Below are 20615 nucleotides of genomic sequence, written 5' to 3'. Positions count from 1 at the left end.
AAAGAAATTAAATGAAAGTAAGGAAATATCACATATAATAAAAATAATATACCTAACAATAATAAATAATTTAAAAATAGAGTACTTTATATTTTAACCATAACACTATCTTACGAATCATAATCATCATAACACTATCATTTTACGAATAAAGATTTTTTTTATTTCGAATGCTACAATTTTTTAGTAATGCTCTGAAACATGATACATAAACTAAAAATACAAAAAATGACTTATTTTTTAACTATTTATTCAATAGACAAAAAATATTTTTGGATGACGTTGATGTTTTCTACATCGTTTGCCAATGTCAGAAAGTAATTTTGACGATTTGTAAGTCTAAACAGAGGTGTAAAAAAAGGTTTTTGTATTTTTCGCTTTAAATATTGTCAAAATAATTTTATTTATGAAAAATTTATATTATTATGAATTAAGTGGTTAATATTCTAAAAAAATGGTAGGTATTTTTTTTATAAAATACGATACCAGTTAATTCAATAATAAAGTTCCTGTTATAATTACAGAGTGCACTTTTCAATTTTCAAAGTTTACTCTCCGTGATACTACTTTTAATATGCACATGTGCCTACTTAAGGTCATTTTTCCCGAGTCTAATGGATCGTAACAAAACTGGGTATGTTAATATAACTTCAGTAACATCGTAAGAATGTAGCTCAATTTATTGTTGTTTGGAAACTTACTGCATTATAAACCTTGATATTCAACTTCACTTGTGGATTGTTGCATAAAATCTGTATTGTTAGAAAATATGCAGGCACCAGCATTGATCAATGATGTTTGCCATCCATTGAATTAGTAGAAGACGGAAGTTAATGATAAATCTAAAATTTTGATTATCTAAACAATTAGATGAGTTTACCAAGTTTAGTTAACTTTTAAAACAAAAATAATAATGGCACATCAACAACAATTATACAACAAATTTAAACAGTTAAAATCCGCACTTGATCATTTTAAAAGCTCACAATTTATTTAATTAAATAAAAAATTAATTATCAATGACATTATTGGTATAATGAAGTGACTAAAGAATAAAACTATTAAAACTTAATTGTTGTAGAAAGTCTAGTTTTAAAATTAATGCTATGTTTTAAATGGACACAAATTAATCTGAGTAATAAAATGATATTTTAGATTCAGTTAATTTAAATTTTATATTTAATTTTTACAAAAAAATGATTGTGAAATCTCAGTTGTTTTTTTTTCTTTTGGTTGGATTGGCCATTGTTATTACATTGTTAGTTATTTAATTTACTTTTTAGTTAGTTAGTTTCAGTTAATTAGTTATTTATTATTAAGTTTTGATAACTGGAGATATTTTTAAAATAATCCTGTTTAACTATTGCTCATCTCACTTTAGTATCCATTAAGAAATTGATGATTAAATTTTTTTTTTTTTGGATTTTAATGTAGAAGCTTATTTATGCTTTATATAATTTATATCACTTTCAGATTCCTCGGCACTTTCTGGAAGTGTGCTAGAATCGGTGAAAGAAAATCTCCATATGTAGCAACCTGCTGTATCATAATGGCCTTCACAATACTGTTCCTGACATAGATATATTGTTTTATTATCATAATTCCTGCTGATCCACATATTAAACAAACACTATTTTAATATCTTTTATTTATATTATAAACCATCATTTCTAGCACAGATAAAAATTCAATGAAAAACAGTACATACTAGTATTACAATGTAATATAGATATCAATAAAACAGTCACAAAAATTCAACACTAATCATTTTAACTTTAAAGGATACAAAACAAACATATAAATATTATTATAAGTAAAACGCATTTAGCATTAACGTTTTATGGAAAATTGTTGCCTAACATTTCTGATAAGGAAAAAAATTATATATATTCAATTGAAAAATTTATAATAAATTATTAAGAAAATTATTTTTTTTAAACAAAGTTTTAATGTAAACGAAATGTCATGAAAGATTTAAATGTATGATGTAAATGTCTAGTAGAGCATTAATCAGTCTAGTCTTTACAACTAACAATTACGCACATCTACACCTACAAGCTATTGCTAAATAAATCATGTATAAAATTTGAGGCATTAGTTTCCCCTTAATGCTGTTGTACATTAAAATTAAACAAATATATGTATCTGTCAATTGTACGTCTCCACAGACCATTAATTTAAAAAATAATATCAAATTTATGAAACAAAAAAATCTATGTTGGTAATTTAGAAAAAAAAGTCTGTGAAGAACTTTATTTTAAAACTTAAATGAAATTTTTTGAAAGACATTAAATATTTGAAACGATAGTATATACTCAATGGAATACATCTAAAGAATCTATTGAAATCTAAATTATAAAATATTGGTTTTCTTATTTGTGAAAAAAAAAACTAAGTGTGGCAGTACATTATAAAATACTTTTAAGATTAAAGAAAAGAAAGAGGTATTCTAGACAAAGGTCGGTTTGAGCGGTTAGTTTAATATTTTAAGTACTTTGTAGTTTCTGTATAAAAAAAAAAACTTGCCAATATTTCTGCATTCAAATATAATAATACATAAACGAGGCGACAGTACTTAGCATATATGGCACAAAATAAATTCATAACTTGAGCGAGAATAATAAAAAACAAAAATAAACTTGAGACATCCACAGAACACACGTCCTGAAATCAAAGAGAGCGGCAACAGTATAAAAAAGTAAAAAAAAAACATGTGATAAATGCAGTTTGTAGAATGTTAGTTTTACGCTGGAAGTTTTTATCACAGAATAAATCGAAAGGTGCAGAAAGTATTCTAACATCTGGCTCCCATCGCACTAAGATATTTTTGGTGTTTATCGACGATCGAATTAACGCTACAATAATCTACGTATACACTTATTTTAAAAATAGCATGAGATATTAAAATATAAAATTGTAAAATCAATACTTTATGTGACGTAACAAATTGTATATAAGAAAAGTTTTCACGCGTGAAGCGATGTAAACAGTACAAAAGGGTCATACAAAAATTCCTTGCAAAAATTTAATATTTTATAAAACATTCGTTAATATTGTACTCGCCTCTAAAAAAGTATCCTTACACCGCCTACAGGATGACGGCCGCCTGTCGTTGGTACACCGCTAATTAATCAATCAGTCGTCAATCACACTTACATGTACCTTAAGATATCCAAAATCTATAACTAAATCGATTACAAAAGTACACATCTCGCGTGTTTGAAGCCAATTGACCCGATATTGGTATTTCAACGTACAGCCTAAGCTAAGAATAAATACGCCTCTAACATAATCTACTAACACAGGCTGACACCGTAACCGAGTCCTCGTACGTGATCACGTCACGAGACAAGAACAGAGTTATGTGCCTTGCCTGTATACTAACATACTATAAATAGGCAGTCACATAAATGTCCAATAAAGATATATATGTAAGTATAGTAATAACGAATACACGTTTGGCACTACAAGGCTCTCGATACGTTGTTGTCTGTATTCGTTGAAATAAACGTAAAGCTAAGAATGACTACACAAATACGACTAATTCAGTCTCGCGATGGAGAACTACCTGCACTGTACGGCCTCAATTTACCCTGAAACAAAAATGTATGTATTTAAGAAGTGTAAAGATTGTTAGATAATTTTTTTTACATGAATTATATTTTATATAACCATAAATATAATATATTTATGAAAGATATAACTGGTGGAAATAAATTATTGGGCGTAGAGTTCCCTCCGAGCGAAAGAAATGAAACTTCGTAATGTTGGAATTAAAACAGGAAGGGGTAGAAATTGATATTTCAGGAATTTTTGATGTTTCTTTAAGACAAACTTTATTAACATTACTTACAAGTCACAATTGATTGCCCGCTTGCCTTCGAGCGCCACACATTCCCTCTCGATCTGTCTTTTTTCTCCCCCCCCCCCCCCCCCGAGCGTAAAACGTTTAACGCAACCTTGGCAGTCGCATAAGAAGTTTCATTTCGATAATAATTAAAATTTCCTCACCTGTGCTACTTAAAGGCGTATCCTATCTGATCATCTCGAGGTATTTATGCTTATGCTTCGTGAGCATTTCCGTTACTGTGACCAACTTCCTGATGGCCGTCTGAGTCTTGGCCAGGTTCTGCAGTTCCGCCAAATGTGACACACAGATGTGATGAATAGTTGCTAGCTCCTTTGCTGTATATGGTACAATAAAAAACATAAGTCGGATTCTTCATATTAAATAAACATAAATGCTATTTGCCTTAATCATTAAATATGTCAGACTTTTGCAAATACATACATTAGAATCAAATAAATTTACATTTTACTTAGGTTTACGTCTATGTACTAAACATTTGTAATGAATTTTTTATAAAAGCTTACCTTTGAGAGTATATTAATAATAATTATATGTAAACATACCTATGTCGAAGTTATTGTTGGAGTTCGGTGGAGGGTTGCCAGGGTCTTGTACCGAACTCAACTGGTCCAGAAACACGACCATACGCTCTTTGTTTTTCAGTATAAACGGATTCACCACTTCCATGTACGGCTCCTAAAATTACAAATACAATTAATTATATTTTGAGCAAAAAGTTTTATATATATATATATATTAGCTTAAAAAAAATAACACATATAACTATGTGAATTTTGAAGGTAATGTCATAAAAACTATTTCTCATAATATTTTTGTTAGAATGACTAATATAATATTTCAATAGGCTAGTCACCGCAATTTCGTAAAATTTAAGTCCTCTCATACATTTCATCAAAAAAATTCACGAAAATCCTTACTACTTTTGATTTTTAATCGAAGACCCTAAATTGATTTCCTTCATAAACTAAACCTTCATTATCCTAACTGATGGGACTGTACATAAAATGTATGGACTGAGTATCAATGAAAACAATCTCAAGGTGAATCAAGTGATACCTTAGCACCGAATTCAATGAGATTGGCGAGATTCTGCAGACATTTAGCCACCATCAGTAACGAGCGCTGGGCGTGAGGCGGCGGCGCTGACGTCACCAGACCCCACGAACGAGGCTCAACTAACGCTGGACAGATCAGGCGCAGGAAGATAAATCCTGGAATTATAATGCACTATTTAAGTAAGTCCTACAAAACTAACATTATAAGAACCATCAGTGTTCATTATGATGGTTATAATTATGTTGTAGGTAAGTTTTAAGTCCTAGATTTTCCCCAAAAACTTAATGCTCACAATTTATTTAAAATTACATTTTACAACGGCGGTTTGTACTTCTTTTACTAATTTCTTACATTCGGGTATTAAGGTTATTTACATATGTATTTAAATACTTTAAATCCTACATGAATATTTTTCTATTAGAACTATGTATTAACATTGATACAGAAAAATGCCATTAATGAGGCGATATTAAATGAAATTTGCTTTCATAAATAATTCTAGAACAATTTAAACAACTCAACATTCAGTATAATAATTAGGTCATTTAAGTTGACATCAAATCATATGTTGGCAACACTTATGTAATAGTGTTTTTAACCAGAATCATGTCTCAAACCATAGTAACCACCTCATCCCTCTAAACAGGACAAGGGAGAGCTTCTTTACTAAAGATGTTAGCATATATAAACAAAAGTGCAAAGAGCCAACTGCCACCACTATCGTTACTTGCTCCTTCTGAGCTCAGCAGTGAGTTGTGAGACAACTCTCAAAAATACCTTTAAAATAAAGGTTTTTAAAATAAAGTTTTTTAAAAAGCTGATTTTAAAATAAAGGTATTTTGGGGAAGGCCCCATGAGAGCTTCAACAATTCTTTAACAAATATCTTTGGTCAGTTTCATATAGCTGAAGAATATATTTTTAACTCACCGGACACAACTCTTGTCCGTACGAAGCGTTCATTCGGCCACTTCGCCACAGCCGCTCGTTGCAAACAACCGCACAGATACCGAATAGGACGCGGACAGGCCTCCGGGGATGTGAAGATAGATAGCGTTATCTGTTGTTATAGAAAATATATCATTAGATTGAAAATTGTGACAAAATGTATATATTAAATTATATATATATATACACAAGCAATTCTTATAACATATATGCATTATAAACACCTGGTCGAGTATCATCAACAGGAACTCAGCGTTGTTACAGGCGTCATCCGGCGAGTCCATCTTTGTAGGATTCAACTCAGCCGACTGTTTTGAATCTATCAACTTCTGTACCGTCTCCGCTATAGCAGCCTGCAATAGTATACCAAACATTATAATGATCACACAACAAACAATTTAAACTTTTAAAATTGAAACTATTTAAAATCCTTAATTTGTAATTTTAATTAATTAAAATTAATGCAGAATACAAGACACATATCAGCACTTTTCTTTACTTTTATAAAAATTAAAAAAATACTATAAATTCTAGATAAAGCCCTACACGAATAAACCTACCCAAAATTCGCATGTTTAAGAGCCGATAGATGAATTATAATTCATCAATACAAGCAGAAATTTAATGTGCATATGTTATGCATGCAAAACTAATAAGTTTTTAATTAATGAAGATTGTATTGCATTTATTACACACAATATTACTGTTTCGAGGGTTCTTACTGTAATCTGTGTTCATGTTTCATCAGCTAACCTGTAGGAATGGCTTGCATAGTGCATGCATGAACTCATCAAGCACGGCGGTAGCGAGGGAAGCGGCTCGGAACAATGCACGGTGATCAGCCTCACGAGATACTTCAGCTGCTGACAACTCACGAGCTAGCTCCGCCCCGCGGCCGCACTCGGAGAACGCATGTAATACCGCTGAGGATATACCATACATTTTTATGTAAAAAATAAAAATATATATTATCAGGTTCCAAGGTATTTTAATAATAGAGATATGAAATATCTCTGATATGATAGTTCAGGAAACATTTTTATACAAATGTAAAATATATAATATTGATCAAAAGCACATATGTATGTTGTTACATTTATTTTGATACACTCAAATTATGTGTAATAACTAAAGCGAACTTAGGGTATGTAATAATAATAAATATTTAAATTATAGAGGTGGTAGAGCCTAGCTGTGGGCAAGTAGCTATAGCTCGATGGGGGAAGTACCACCCTCTCACGGAAGGTCGGCGTGAAGTAGTCTTTAATGGTTGTGTTTCGACCGATGAGTGAGAGAACCGATTGGCCTTTCCCTGTTCCCGTCCTTTCTTGCCATCTCCTTATTCCCACCCCTCCGTCTTCCTCAACAACCAAGGTTATCTTATGTTGCGGAAGTCCATAGACGACGCTGACTACTGACCATCAAAAGGCCGTCTGCTCGTTTGCCGCCTCTACTATAAAAAAAAATAAAGTATGTACATGTGGCCAAAGGTTGTCTGTCCGTGCGGCAAAGATCAGCCAGCGCCTTGACGGCGGGCAAGCCAGGCTCGAGGAGGAGTTGGCGTAACGGATTGTACTCCTCACGAGGCATCACCAACTCTTGCATGTATCTATAAAAAGAAATTATATCATTGTGCAGTTCAGGTAACATGAACAACATAAAAAAATAAACTATAAAAAATATATATCATTAATATTTAGTTAGTGTTTCAGTTTTCTATCTATATAACCACAGGTTGCAGTGTTTTTTTTTTGTTTTTGTTCTATTATCTGTTATACATGAATTCTCTTATAAGAAAAGCTCCTAATTCTAATGTTTTTCATTTGTTTTGGCAAATATTAACCAGTCTAAACTATTTATCCGTTGTTTATTAGTGACGTAATATCGTCTTTATGACTTCGTAATATGAGAAAACAAGGTAACATACTTAAAAATCTTTTTGTTCATATATTTTCTTTGGTAAAATGTTATGTTAAAAATCATTTACCTTATACGAAGTCTCAAGGAACCCCACTCGCCTATAGGCGTCATCCCCGCAAGCGGATACCACTCTTCCACTTCTTCGCCATTAGCCAAATTCGCAAGTTCAATAGTAAGTTCGGCTACCTGAAACATATATTTATAACAATATAACGTAAAGTATGTCAATGAAATATAAACATTAAAATTATTTAAAAGACCAAACACACTTCCGATTCTTTCCCTCTCTTTCCGGTATTGTGCACGGTGATGGTAAATGATGTTACATCCGGTGGTACGTCACTGAAACGAAATTACGCATAACTTAGATAGAAAATGATTTATAGCACTTTTGTATAACGTTACTTCGTCTTTATGAAGACATTCGCAGGTTCAATTTAGTTACATAAAATTTAAACGCTACAAATTGTCATAATAATTTCCAATATCACTATGAAATATTTGGTCGTCCGAAACACTATAAAACCACTTACATACAAAGTTAATTTACAAAAATTATCTTTTTTGGTTGTCTCTATTGCAAACACATAACTTAATGGTACTAACTCGAAAACAAACTCATCATCCCAGTGCGGATCAGGTGAGGGTCTGGCCCTAGTGCGTGCTACGGGCGCGGCTCCTAACGCAAGACGTAGGTAAGGCCGCGGGGCGAGCCTAGCGGGCAGGCGGTGAGCGGTCACACAACGGACGCGGAGAGCACGCAGCCATACCACACGAGCAACCTTTAGATAATATATAATAATAAAAATTGATGCAAATAAAATTAATAGCTAGTATTGCCTTAACTATTAAATACAAATTTTACAAACAATGGCACCTAATATTTACTAAAATTATATATTTATATAACAAAATATACATTATTGAAATTAATTTTTTTAAGGTAGTTAGCTTAACTTTCTCAGCCAAGAGACCTGTGCTAGCAACTAAATGTTCATACACAATCGTCTGTGTATGTTTGCTTATAAGATGTATATAACCTCATATTCAATTAAATAAAGTAGGCAAAGCAAACATGTAATAACGTTTTAAGAATCATTTAACACAAAAAAAAAATTCCCATGTTGGAACTTAATGACTTTATAACATTGTAATAGAAACAAATACACGAAGATATACTGATCAGTTCTTTACAACTATTATTTCAACATATCTATGTTTATATTTGACTAAATTTAACTTGGTTTTTTAACCTTGCAATGATGTCTAGCCTGTTGCGGTACACACAGCGGTCTCAAGGCCTCAAGCCAGGCCCTTAATTCTCCAGCTGAAGCAGCGGCCAAGAAGGTATGAGTTGAGAGGCAAGGCAGCGCGCGTTCTACCAGCTGGAAACAGAACTCACGTTCCCATAGAGACTCGTGAACCTGGAACGTTTTATAGTGTTAAAAAGTAGGTGTCAAATATCGAAATGACAGGTTAAGTATTTTTCAAATGTACAATTATAACTACGATTTAAAATTTTCTAAACTCCTATATACTGACAATTATGTTAAACCTGCTAAACTTATATTTTTTAAAACTAATATATATTTTTTTTCTGTTAAACACAAATGTATATTTCATATTTGTTGAGAGTAGTTTATGTCTTTTAGAAGTTTGTTTGGAAGAATTCACATTCTTATAATACATTGAGCATTGTGTTTCGATGACACTTTAGCAGCACACACCTGGTACAGGTAAGCACAGGACAAATCAATAAGTCCCTTCGGTTTGGTACGTTTTGGCGAGTCATAGAAATACAAATGGGTATCGGTTCCTTCTTGCAAGAGCACGAAGTACAGCGCCTTCCACTTCTTCGCGGCTTTATCTGATTTCTTGTGTAGATAACCTTGATGTTTGATACCCTTCATCTTCTTCAAGCCGATCTGATCTCTGCATTCTCTTAAAGTCGCGTAGATCTTTTCCGCTGCCGCTCCAGTGGTGTTCTGCTGCGGCTCTATCACGTGACCTTCGGCGATCAACTGAAACACATGGAGAGATGTATTATAGGATAGTTCTGACTGAAAACCAAAGCATCACAATAATATGCTCAGAAAAACACAAGTTATGATGTCTAAACATAATTAAACATGGCTAGAGACAAAAAAATGCCTAGTGATAATCTATAGTCTACACTCCCCTTACTACATATATGTACATAACATATACATAGTCAGGAGTGTAGTATTTAATGTTTGTCGTTTATGCAACAGCATTGCCAAGATGTTCTTCAGAGACAAAAGTTCTATAAATTTACTTAATTATAGTTACAGAGAAAAAATACTTAATGGATAGGCTCTTACTAGATAAATGAGCCTAACACTAATAGTCAAGGTTTAAAGGTATATTAGTTTAGGTACGGTCTGTATTTATAATTATGAAGACCGGAAATAAAATGAAACTAAAGCTGAATGATGTCGGTGAAGCAGATATTTTTTCCATGTCCTTACATCAATTATTACGAAATATTTATATAATACACCAACTGACAGTCATTCACATCTCGTCAGCCCGTGATCACGGTGGCTGCAAAGTAACCGAAACGTCGGGAGTATGTATTTTTTAAAATAATAAAATACGCGTAGTAATCCGAAAAATGCTACTTTTTTTATATTTTTAAATTCTTTTTCTTTCGTTCATTAAAATTGCACGATAAGTATTGTAATACTTGAATTTTCCTATTTGCAAGATTCTAAAACTCAAAACTTCAAGCCTCAAACTGCTTTTTGTTTAGTTACAAACATTCATTTTTATTAAATATACAGATAGCCTTTGAAAAAACTCATAACCTTTTTTACCTGTGTCAATTCTCGCCTATTCTTTAATTATTCATAACTGTCCATGCACTACAGAAACACATACATACATGTAACATGCACACATCTATATGGATGTATGAATGTCTCAAACTGCTATACTCACAGGTTGTCCCAAAGTGTGTCCCTCCACAATCTGTTCCTTCCTGTATCTGTTGATGACCGCGTCCAGACACTCAAAAGTCCTGCCTCCCATCAAATACCTCACGCCCTTCTTCTCTATCCTGAACCTCTGTATCTGATTGTTGATGTGGAAGAACAAGGAGTAATCCCCCGGGGAATTGTCTGAAGGCCTGTAAGAACATTATGCTTGTTATTTCAAAATATCAAAATCATACCAACAACAGAACTTTGTTTATTTATTCTTGAAGGAAAAAGCCATACATACTAACAGACCTTAACCATTCAATTAGTTAGCATTTCTAAACGTAACTAACCTGACAAGAAAGCTTCCTGGTCCAGCCTTGACCAGCATATCAACGGCTTCACTCTTGGTACAATTGGGATGAAACCAGGAGAATACGGTGTTTGGGTCGATGGATGGATCCAGGTCCTCCACCAGCTCCCTAAAGATCATTCCTTGTTCACCCGTCCTATAACACACATTGCATCATGTATTAATATTCAATTGTTATCCTGATAGCAAAACTTCTTGAAGCACACTTGCGTAAAACGGTACAGAGAGTTAAGAGGATGATATAAATTAATGAAGTGAAGATAGAAAAAGAGAGCACAGTTGTGTGCATACATTTGATCACTGGTGTGTGCACAGATTTGAGCACGTGTTTCATTTCTGTCAAAGCTAATTAGATTTCAGCTAAGAAAGGTTTACTTGAGTGCTCAGTGATATTTTCTAAAGCCCACTAATTTTTATTTTACTTGTTATTATTGCACCGCCTCTTTAAGAAAAAACATTAAAGCAAGAGTCTGAAATATTTTGATAATTATTTTAAATAAAAAACTACATTAAATTTTTATGGAAATAATACTTGAATAAAAACTTTTTAGAAACTAAGAAATAGTACCAATAGACAAAGTTAAATTACCTTTAGATCTAAAAACATTCAAAAAAAGTTGGAAAAGTAATGAGTTATTTTACTCAAGGTGAAATTTTGATGTTAAAAATATTTAAATTAAAATGAATAAAACTCGCGAAAATCTTAGATCTCAATATTTAAATTATTATTCATCCTTACAAGTATAAGATATTTATTGTATATATTAATTTGTGAGGAAAACTTTAACATATTCTTTAATAAATAATACTTGATTAATTAAAATATAATTAGACATTGTTCATATTATAAGTAAATATATACTAGTATTTGCCTGCAACTTCTGCTGGTTTTTGTTTTCTCGTATAATATCTTTTTGTCCATGCACTAAAATTCATCTTCTCTGACTTTAATATTTTATCAAATTTTAATTACATTACAACAGTTTAGGAGCAACGAGAAAACAAACAAACAAACCTACTTTGCATTTTACTCATGAGTGTTTTGATTATATTGTCTAGTTCGGCACCTAATATAGGGGACCTTGTGGTCACCCTACCTTGACAGTTCTACTTGACCTGCCATGACCTCACGGGTAATTAAGGATGGGAATCACAAGACCAGTTTAAAAATAACCAAGTACATACTCGGTTCAAAATAACAATTGGTAATAATTAATAGAGTATATTCGTTAGTGTTTAAGGAAAATAAATAAATTACGTGTAAAATATAAAAATATTATATTAAGAACTAAATTTTACTGCCGACTTTGTCTGCGTATACGTAATTATCTCTTGAGGTCTTCAATTAAGAGAATTATGAGATAAAAATAATAACTTTTACTCAAAATTTTAAGCTACCTTAACAGAATATTTCACCTATAGTAACAATCGTTAGTTCTTACTTGATTGATTAACAAACGAACACAACTTTTGCATTTACGACATCAGTAACATCTAATTAAAAATAGTAATATGAAAAGTAAGATAGTTGAAATAAAAATAAAACCTTCATGGTTACTGTCTACTTAAAACTTAGGAGGCTTTACGAGTTGTAGCGGTACAATACACAACTATTGATTCGAAACACAAGGCTTCTTCATATAAAATTGTATGTAAGTATATACAGAGTGCTCGTCGACGTACAGATTACTGTTTAAATGAAACCGATAAAGCGTCAACCGTCTAGACTTAAATCCATTTATCCTAAATGAACTCATGGCAAAAACCCTTTATGATATACATATATTTTTATAATAGATACCTGATGATTTATTTGTTTAGAAATATTTTTAATCAATATACTTAATAAATATACCATATTATAAAAATCAAGTTTAGTGAAAATAGGAAAAAAAAGTATTATAATGAATTAATTACGAGTTCTAACACTTTCGCAATTGTTAATTGAAATAAAACTAAAAGTATTAGTTATTTAAATAAAAAAATAATAACTAATTATTTCCCTTTAACAACAAATAACAGTACTGTTAACGTTGAAAAACTCGAATAATGGTCAGCTCTATTAATAATATAAAATACGAAAGATCGTATGAGGGCGTAATGCGCATGAACTGTTATTAAATTCTAAAATCTAATCACAGTTACAGTAAAGCTTTTTTTAGTACAATTTTTAAATCAATGCATTCGAAAACTTAAAAAAAAAAAAGAAGAGCCGTTGTTAAAAGCCAATGTTACACTAAATTAAGTTACATAAAACGCATACTAGAATGTACTTCGCAATCTTATTACAGATTTAAATTTAGAATGCATGAAGAAAAAAAAGTCAATTAAAGCGAACTATAAACCTCCATAATTTCACTATCGGCCTTGAAAAGCACCGTCAGTTACGAAGCTAATTAGATGAATATTAAGTATGTGTCACAGCCAAGGTTTTATCATAAACATACACATGTATACTTAAATGACATATATAACACCGGATTAAATGTAAAACAGTTAAAGGCACATCCTACTGGTATCATAAATACGAGAGTTTGTAATATGAATGCTTGTGGCTCTTTCACACAAAAACTACTTGACGGATTTTGGTGCAACTTTACAGTAATTTAACTTAGACAACGGAAAAGGACGTAGGGTGTGATATATCCCGAAATTCCGTGCAGTTTTCTAAGCCGCATGCAAAGACTAGTGTGAGTTGATCAACGCAAAGGTTTTATTTCATATATCCTGTTTCAAAAACGTCAGTAAGATATGATCTATTCACTAAATACATGTTATGCTTGTTAAACATTTAGGTTATATTATTTTATTTCTGTAATCTTGCTAACGTAGACATTATAAATGATTATTAAAAGCACTACACATGCTATTAATGCAATATAACATTCTTGCGACATGGTTCAAACTAAGTTCTGCATGTTCATGAGATCTCATTTGCTTTAATAGTTGAAAGCACAACATAATGCAACACATAATTGTTCATTGTTAACTATTACTTACAGTAAACTGACACAGTAATTTTTATATAAAGCATCCTTTGTGACCGCATTATTGTTTGTAGCACTTTAAGTTTTTAACTATGACATATTCTTTGTTTTGAATATATAATTTTCCTTTACATATTCACATTTAACAGATGAATGATGAACATATTTACTTATATTATTTGATGTTATAGAAACAGATTTCCAGTTTATGAAATTTCATTATGCGTAATTATTTCACAGATTAAATGAGTCATGTAAATATTTTAAGAATTTTAAACATGAGACCTCATTGGAGTCATAATCACCTGAGTATGTGATGTTAAGAATTGAGTTAGTTTTATATATTTCCAGTAAAGTAATTTGCAGTAAAGTAGCCTCACTTTTTTTTATAAAAACTTATACTACACTGTATTTAAAATTAAAAATAATTTATTTTATATACATATATATATATATATATATTGTGTACATTCTAAGAATCTTTTATATGACAAGGTCACTGATATCTAAGATTATCACATGTACACATTTGACTATATTAGTTAGATTTAACTCACTTTTATTTCAGTTTTTTTTAATTTTTTAACCATCATATTTTTAAGGTAGTAAAAATATTGTTTTACCCAAAGAAATTAGACAGACAAACAAATTGTATGTGGACAAACAACATGTTTTGATTACAATTTAATGATAAAATATGTACTTACCGATGTGCAGTGACCCACAACCAGCCATCACCCATATCATTATGCACAAAGAAGATATCACCCTTTTGGAAAGTTAATTCATCAGTGTCCGGCATTTTGGTGTAAGGCAGAATGGCCACTACCCTCTAAAAACAATAACGAAATTATCAAAAAGTATTTAATATTACCACAGAATAAATAATGTTTTGATGATACCCATATAACAAACGACGTAAAAAAATGCTATAAACAGTATAGAATCAGACCTTTTTATCATTAACAGGTTCAGGCGGAGGCACCGGTTCAAGTAAACGCTCACGCTTTAACAAATCAGAGCAATGGCTATAAAAACCAACCAGCTCGGTCAGGGAGTCAAACTGACGACCACCAATGTAGTAATCACCGCATACTGCAGTTATTCTATATAAACAAAATATCAGTATACATTTTCTTTATCATATGCTCATGTTAATGTGAGTTAAATATATTTAAAAGACAGTTCACAGTGTAACTACCTGAAATGATTGATTCCAGTCCGTCCCAAATAACTTAACACATATGATCCTGGCTTACGATCACTTTCACGTACTAAAACAAAATTAAAGCTAAGTTGTTGTATGATTCATACTTATTTTGCTAAAGTTTATAAGATAAGAATAGATTAAACAATTGATACTGAATAATTTATTAGTAATTTTTGTAAAAATCTTCATAATGTAATACTAGTAGTATATTAATATCAAATATTTTGTAAATGAATTCTCCAAAATGTTATTATAATAACCACGAATAATGTTTTGTGCAGACATTGTTACAGCACATGTTCTTATTTGCCACACAATAATGTATTTATCATATAAAAATACATTGGCAAGCTCATTGACACTCATTAAAATATGTAGCAACTTGCATGACAATAGAGTACTTTTTATAGGAACTTTCCATTTTCATTACTATTAAGAATGCACTGGGAAACATTTTTATTCTTCTTTGTTAACATTTTGTAATCACTATAAGATGTAATCCATTACTAAGAACATAACTTTCTTAATTATTAATAATCTTGAAGGAAAAACTTCTTTAAGGAAGAAGTTATATGGAGTTTGAAATATATAAGTGAGGTAAAAAGCTATATTCTGAAGATATTTTTAATCATACCTAAATAGCTGCCATGTTTTCCAGCAGCCCAGAGACGTTCTTCTGATGTGTATCTGTCCAAGCGACCATGATACCACTCGGTCTCAGGTGGAGCTAGTACTGCTTGACGCTCCCCTGCATGAATAAATTTAAAGTTTTTACTATGGTAGAATGGGCTCCAGATTATAATGATATAAACAAGGATTATCTAAGTAATATTAATAATACCATTAGTGCTTGGTCCATCAGCTTCATCCAATTCCAAATCTGCAGTTAATTCTGCAATATCACCACCCCCATCCTCGGATTCAGTAGACGGAGATCCCAGCTTATCCTTTATAGGGGGTCCTATAGGCGCTCCCATAGCTCGAATTAGATCAGCCATTTTATATCAAAATTGTAAATTTATGCAAGATTATTATAGTGTTTTAAAATACAATGACTGGTACATTATACATCGACAACCGTCAATTTCTAAACGATATCTTAATGTTTACTATATAAACAAAATAAAATATAAGTCACAAATGCGGGTTACACTCTTTATATTACTGGATTGTTTTAAATTACTTCCTACACACTATATAAAACATACAGATGCAAAATAACGTCAGCTAAACCGGATTAAATGTTTAGTACTAAAAAGTTTATTTAATCACATCAATACGCCCGTCCCATAATCGGTCTTTCAATCACAAATCACAATACACAGATGCAATGAAAATTGTGATTTAGAATTATTTTTGACATTATTATAATAACATTGCCATAATCGTGATAATAAAAGCTAATATTAAGATATAGTATTATAATATTGTTGGCGTGTATATAAGAATACAGTAAATTAAGTTAAGTTTTATTTTGGACATGAGTTGAGTAAGAAAAAAAAAACGAATCTAGAAATTAGAAACTTATTGAATCAAATTGAATAATATAGTAAGTTGAAGGGAAATAAAACCATACAGAAGTTTTGAAGTATTAAAAGAAGGACTATCTATTTCAACAATAATATAAACTAACTGAACATAAATTGGTTTTAAATATTGTTTTTTTTTTATAAAATTATGTTCCTAGTGAAAATATTTGGTAATATAGGTAAATATTTTTTTAATAATCTTATATTATATTTAACAGATATCATAAATTTATAAGTTTAACCCATTTCATTTTATTTCCCGTGTATTTTAAAATATTAACTTATTATTTTAAACATTGCTAATTTTTCTTTAAATATTATAATAATTGAATCGGAAAACCTAACATTTAATAAAAGTAAAAAAAATTGGAATGTGTCTAATATGCAAGTCATTATCGGCAAAGAGAATGGGATAGGATTGTCTATGGTTTACTTCTTTAAATACTGTGACGCTACAGGAAAACACTGTTATTAGTTTTTTCTCGAGACAGTGGTTATTCATTGTGATATTCAGTTTTTACGTAGTTTCTAGTGTTGAGTTCTGTTTTTAATATAGAGCACAGTAAACAGTTCTTAAAAGCGATATATAGATTAAGTTAATTTCCAAATTCAATTTTACTTGATAGGTAAGCATTACGCATTAAAACTATTGCGCACAGCATTTTTGCGTCACGAATCAGAATTTAGGACGACGCCATTTTGTGAACAATATCTTTGTTCTTTGTCTTAAATTCTTTTGACTTTATATTCATAACATTAATATATGCCAAATTAAAAGTAAAATTTCCGTTTTACAGATATCAAAATGCAGATTTTTGTAAAAACGCTTACTGGAAAGACCATAACTTTGGAAGTCGAACCTTCGGATACTATTGAAAATGTTAAAGCCAAAATTCAAGACAAAGAGGGAATCCCACCAGATCAGCAACGATTGATCTTTGCAGGAAAACAATTGGAGGATGGACGTACTCTTTCCGATTACAACATTCAAAAAGAGTCTACTCTCCATCTTGTTTTGCGTCTTCGCGGAGGTATGCAGATCTTTGTTAAAACCCTTACGGGTAAAACTATAACGTTAGAGGTAGAGCCTTCTGATACTATTGAAAACGTGAAGGCTAAAATCCAAGACAAGGAAGGCATCCCCCCAGATCAACAACGTTTGATTTTCGCTGGTAAACAATTAGAAGATGGTCGTACTCTCTCCGACTACAACATCCAGAAGGAATCTACACTCCATCTCGTACTACGATTGCGTGGTGGTATGCAGATCTTCGTCAAGACCTTGACTGGCAAAACCATCACCCTAGAAGTCGAACCTTCAGACACAATTGAGAATGTAAAAGCGAAAATCCAAGACAAAGAAGGTATCCCTCCCGACCAACAGCGTCTGATCTTTGCTGGTAAGCAGCTGGAAGACGGCCGTACACTTTCTGACTACAACATCCAGAAGGAATCGACACTCCATCTCGTACTACGTCTGCGTGGTGGTATGCAGATCTTCGTCAAGACCTTGACTGGCAAAACCATCACACTAGAAGTCGAACCTTCCGACACAATTGAGAATGTAAAGGCGAAAATCCAAGACAAGGAAGGCATCCCTCCAGACCAACAGCGTCTGATCTTTGCTGGTAAGCAGCTGGAAGACGGCCGTACACTTTCTGACTACAACATCCAGAAGGAATCGACACTCCATCTCGTACTACGATTGCGTGGTGGTATGCAGATCTTCGTCAAGACCTTGACTGGCAAAACCATCACCCTGGAAGTCGAACCCTCCGACACCATAGAGAATGTAAAGGCAAAAATCCAAGACAAGGAAGGCATCCCTCCAGACCAACAGCGTCTGATCTTTGCTGGTAAGCAGCTGGAAGACGGCCGTACACTTTCTGACTACAACATCCAGAAGGAATCGACACTCCATCTCGTACTACGATTGCGTGGTGGTATGCAGATCTTCGTCAAGACCTTGACTGGAAAAACCATCACACTAGAAGTCGAACCTTCAGACACAATTGAGAATGTAAAGGCGAAAATCCAAGACAAGGAAGGCATCCCTCCAGACCAACAGCGTCTGATCTTTGCTGGTAAGCAGCTGGAAGACGGCCGTACACTTTCTGACTACAACATCCAGAAGGAATCGACACTCCATCTCGTACTACGATTGCGTGGTGGTATGCAGATCTTCGTCAAGACCTTGACTGGCAAAACCATCACACTAGAAGTCGAACCTTCGGACACAATTGAGAATGTAAAGGCGAAAATCCAAGACAAGGAAGGCATCCCTCCCGACCAACAGCGTCTGATCTTTGCCGGTAAGCAGCTGGAAGACGGCCGTACACTTTCTGACTACAACATCCAGAAGGAATCGACACTCCATCTCGTACTACGATTGCGTGGTGGTATGCAGATCTTCGTCAAGACCTTGACTGGCAAAACCATCACACTAGAAGTCGAACCTTCGGACACAATTGAGAATGTAAAGGCGAAAATCCAAGACAAGGAAGGCATCCCTCCCGACCAACAGCGTCTGATCTTTGCCGGTAAGCAGCTGGAAGACGGCCGTACACTTTCTGACTACAACATCCAGAAGGAATCGACACTCCATCTCGTACTACGATTGCGTGGTGGTATGCAGATCTTCGTCAAGACCTTGACTGGCAAAACCATCACCCTGGAAGTCGAACCCTCCGACACCATAGAGAATGTAAAGGCGAAAATCCAAGACAAGGAAGGCATCCCTCCAGACCAACAGCGTCTGATCTTTGCTGGTAAGCAGCTGGAAGACGGCCGTACACTTTCTGACTACAACATCCAGAAGGAATCGACACTCCATCTCGTACTACGATTGCGTGGTGGTATGCAGATCTTCGTCAAGACCTTGACTGGCAAAACCATCACCCTGGAAGTCGAACCCTCCGACACCATAGAGAATGTAAAGGCGAAAATCCAAGACAAGGAAGGCATCCCTCCAGACCAACAGCGTCTGATCTTTGCTGGTAAGCAGCTGGAAGACGGCCGTACACTTTCTGACTACAACATCCAGAAGGAATCGACACTCCATCTCGTACTACGATTGCGTGGTGGTATGCAGATCTTCGTCAAGACCTTGACTGGCAAAACCATCACCCTAGAAGTCGAACCCTCCGACACCATAGAGAATGTAAAGGCAAAAATCCAAGACAAGGAAGGCATCCCTCCAGACCAACAGCGTCTGATCTTTGCTGGTAAGCAGCTGGAAGACGGCCGTACACTTTCTGACTACAACATCCAGAAGGAGTCTACCTTGCATTTAGTTCTCCGTCTCAGAGGCGGTATTTGAATAATAATTTATTCAATTAATATCCTTTGCAGTATTAATATTCAATCAATTATTCAGATTCATGTAACCATTCCAATTTCGACATGCAATAAACGATTTCCTTCTGAACGACTTTCTATTTTTATTTTATTGATATTTTAGTCTTCTTTATTCTATAATAGATTTTAACTACAAATATATATTTCGAAATAAATTATTAGGGAACCATTTTTATTTTTCCCTTGTACGTATTCATGTTTTTATTTAAGCCTTGTTCCAGTTATGAAATTCTGCATTTACTTTTACTGTTTTTGTTATCAATAACTGGTTACATTTTACTCTGGATTTTCTCTCTGTTAATATGTTAAAAATCGAATTGGCGTTGTAAAACCTTAATAAAGATTAAAGAATAGTGAACATTGATTTTGCGTCGCACATCTTAACCAAATCGTATTTCTAATAGCAAACATAATTATTTTTGTTTTG

General features: G+C 32.9%; 3 protein-coding genes and 1 long non-coding RNA gene across 4 annotated transcripts; 3 read left to right on the top strand and 1 right to left on the bottom strand.

Annotated features, from left to right (window-relative positions):
• Nucleotides 1-298: 298 nt before the first annotated feature.
• Nucleotides 299-1639, top strand: LOC116767979 (protein kish-A). The gene is made up of 3 exons (XM_032658584.2): nucleotides 299-457; nucleotides 525-634; nucleotides 1474-1639. Exons 1-3 carry the CDS (start codon nucleotides 455-457, stop codon nucleotides 1577-1579), a joined length of 219 nt encoding a protein of 72 aa, XP_032514475.1. The 5' UTR covers nucleotides 299-454; the 3' UTR covers nucleotides 1580-1639.
• Nucleotides 1632-16300, bottom strand: LOC116767935 (ras GTPase-activating protein 1). The gene is made up of 20 exons (XM_061523495.1): nucleotides 16144-16300; nucleotides 15937-16050; nucleotides 15294-15366; nucleotides 15045-15198; nucleotides 14800-14924; nucleotides 11086-11241; nucleotides 10755-10941; nucleotides 9521-9814; nucleotides 9047-9217; nucleotides 8400-8575; nucleotides 8063-8135; nucleotides 7861-7979; nucleotides 7352-7482; nucleotides 6627-6796; nucleotides 6098-6226; nucleotides 5856-5985; nucleotides 4928-5082; nucleotides 4414-4546; nucleotides 4012-4185; nucleotides 1632-3593 (listed from the first exon to the last, which is right to left on the bottom strand). Exons 1-19 carry the CDS (start codon nucleotides 16298-16300, stop codon nucleotides 4034-4036), a joined length of 2799 nt encoding a protein of 932 aa, XP_061379479.1. The 3' UTR covers nucleotides 1632-3593; nucleotides 4012-4033.
• Nucleotides 13613-16297, top strand: LOC133319369 (uncharacterized). The gene is made up of 2 exons (XR_009753005.1): nucleotides 13613-13795; nucleotides 15062-16297. It is a non-coding gene; the product is annotated as an uncharacterized LOC133319369 (long non-coding RNA).
• Nucleotides 16301-17295: 995 nt separating the features above from the next.
• On the top strand, nucleotides 17296-20261 carry LOC116767893 (polyubiquitin-C). The gene is made up of 2 exons (XM_032658414.2): nucleotides 17296-17457; nucleotides 17629-20261. Exon 2 carries the CDS (start codon nucleotides 17637-17639, stop codon nucleotides 20148-20150), a length of 2514 nt encoding a protein of 837 aa, XP_032514305.2. The 5' UTR covers nucleotides 17296-17457; nucleotides 17629-17636; the 3' UTR covers nucleotides 20151-20261.
• The last annotated feature ends 354 nt before the right edge of the window (nucleotides 20262-20615 follow it).

The sequence above is a fragment of the Danaus plexippus genome, chromosome 19, assembly GCF_018135715.1.
Source record: "Danaus plexippus chromosome 19, MEX_DaPlex, whole genome shotgun sequence".
Lineage (NCBI taxonomy): Eukaryota > Metazoa > Arthropoda > Insecta > Lepidoptera > Nymphalidae > Danaus > Danaus plexippus.
The sequence above is the reverse complement of the archived record's forward strand: the minus strand, read 5'-3'. Positions and strand labels throughout refer to the sequence as shown.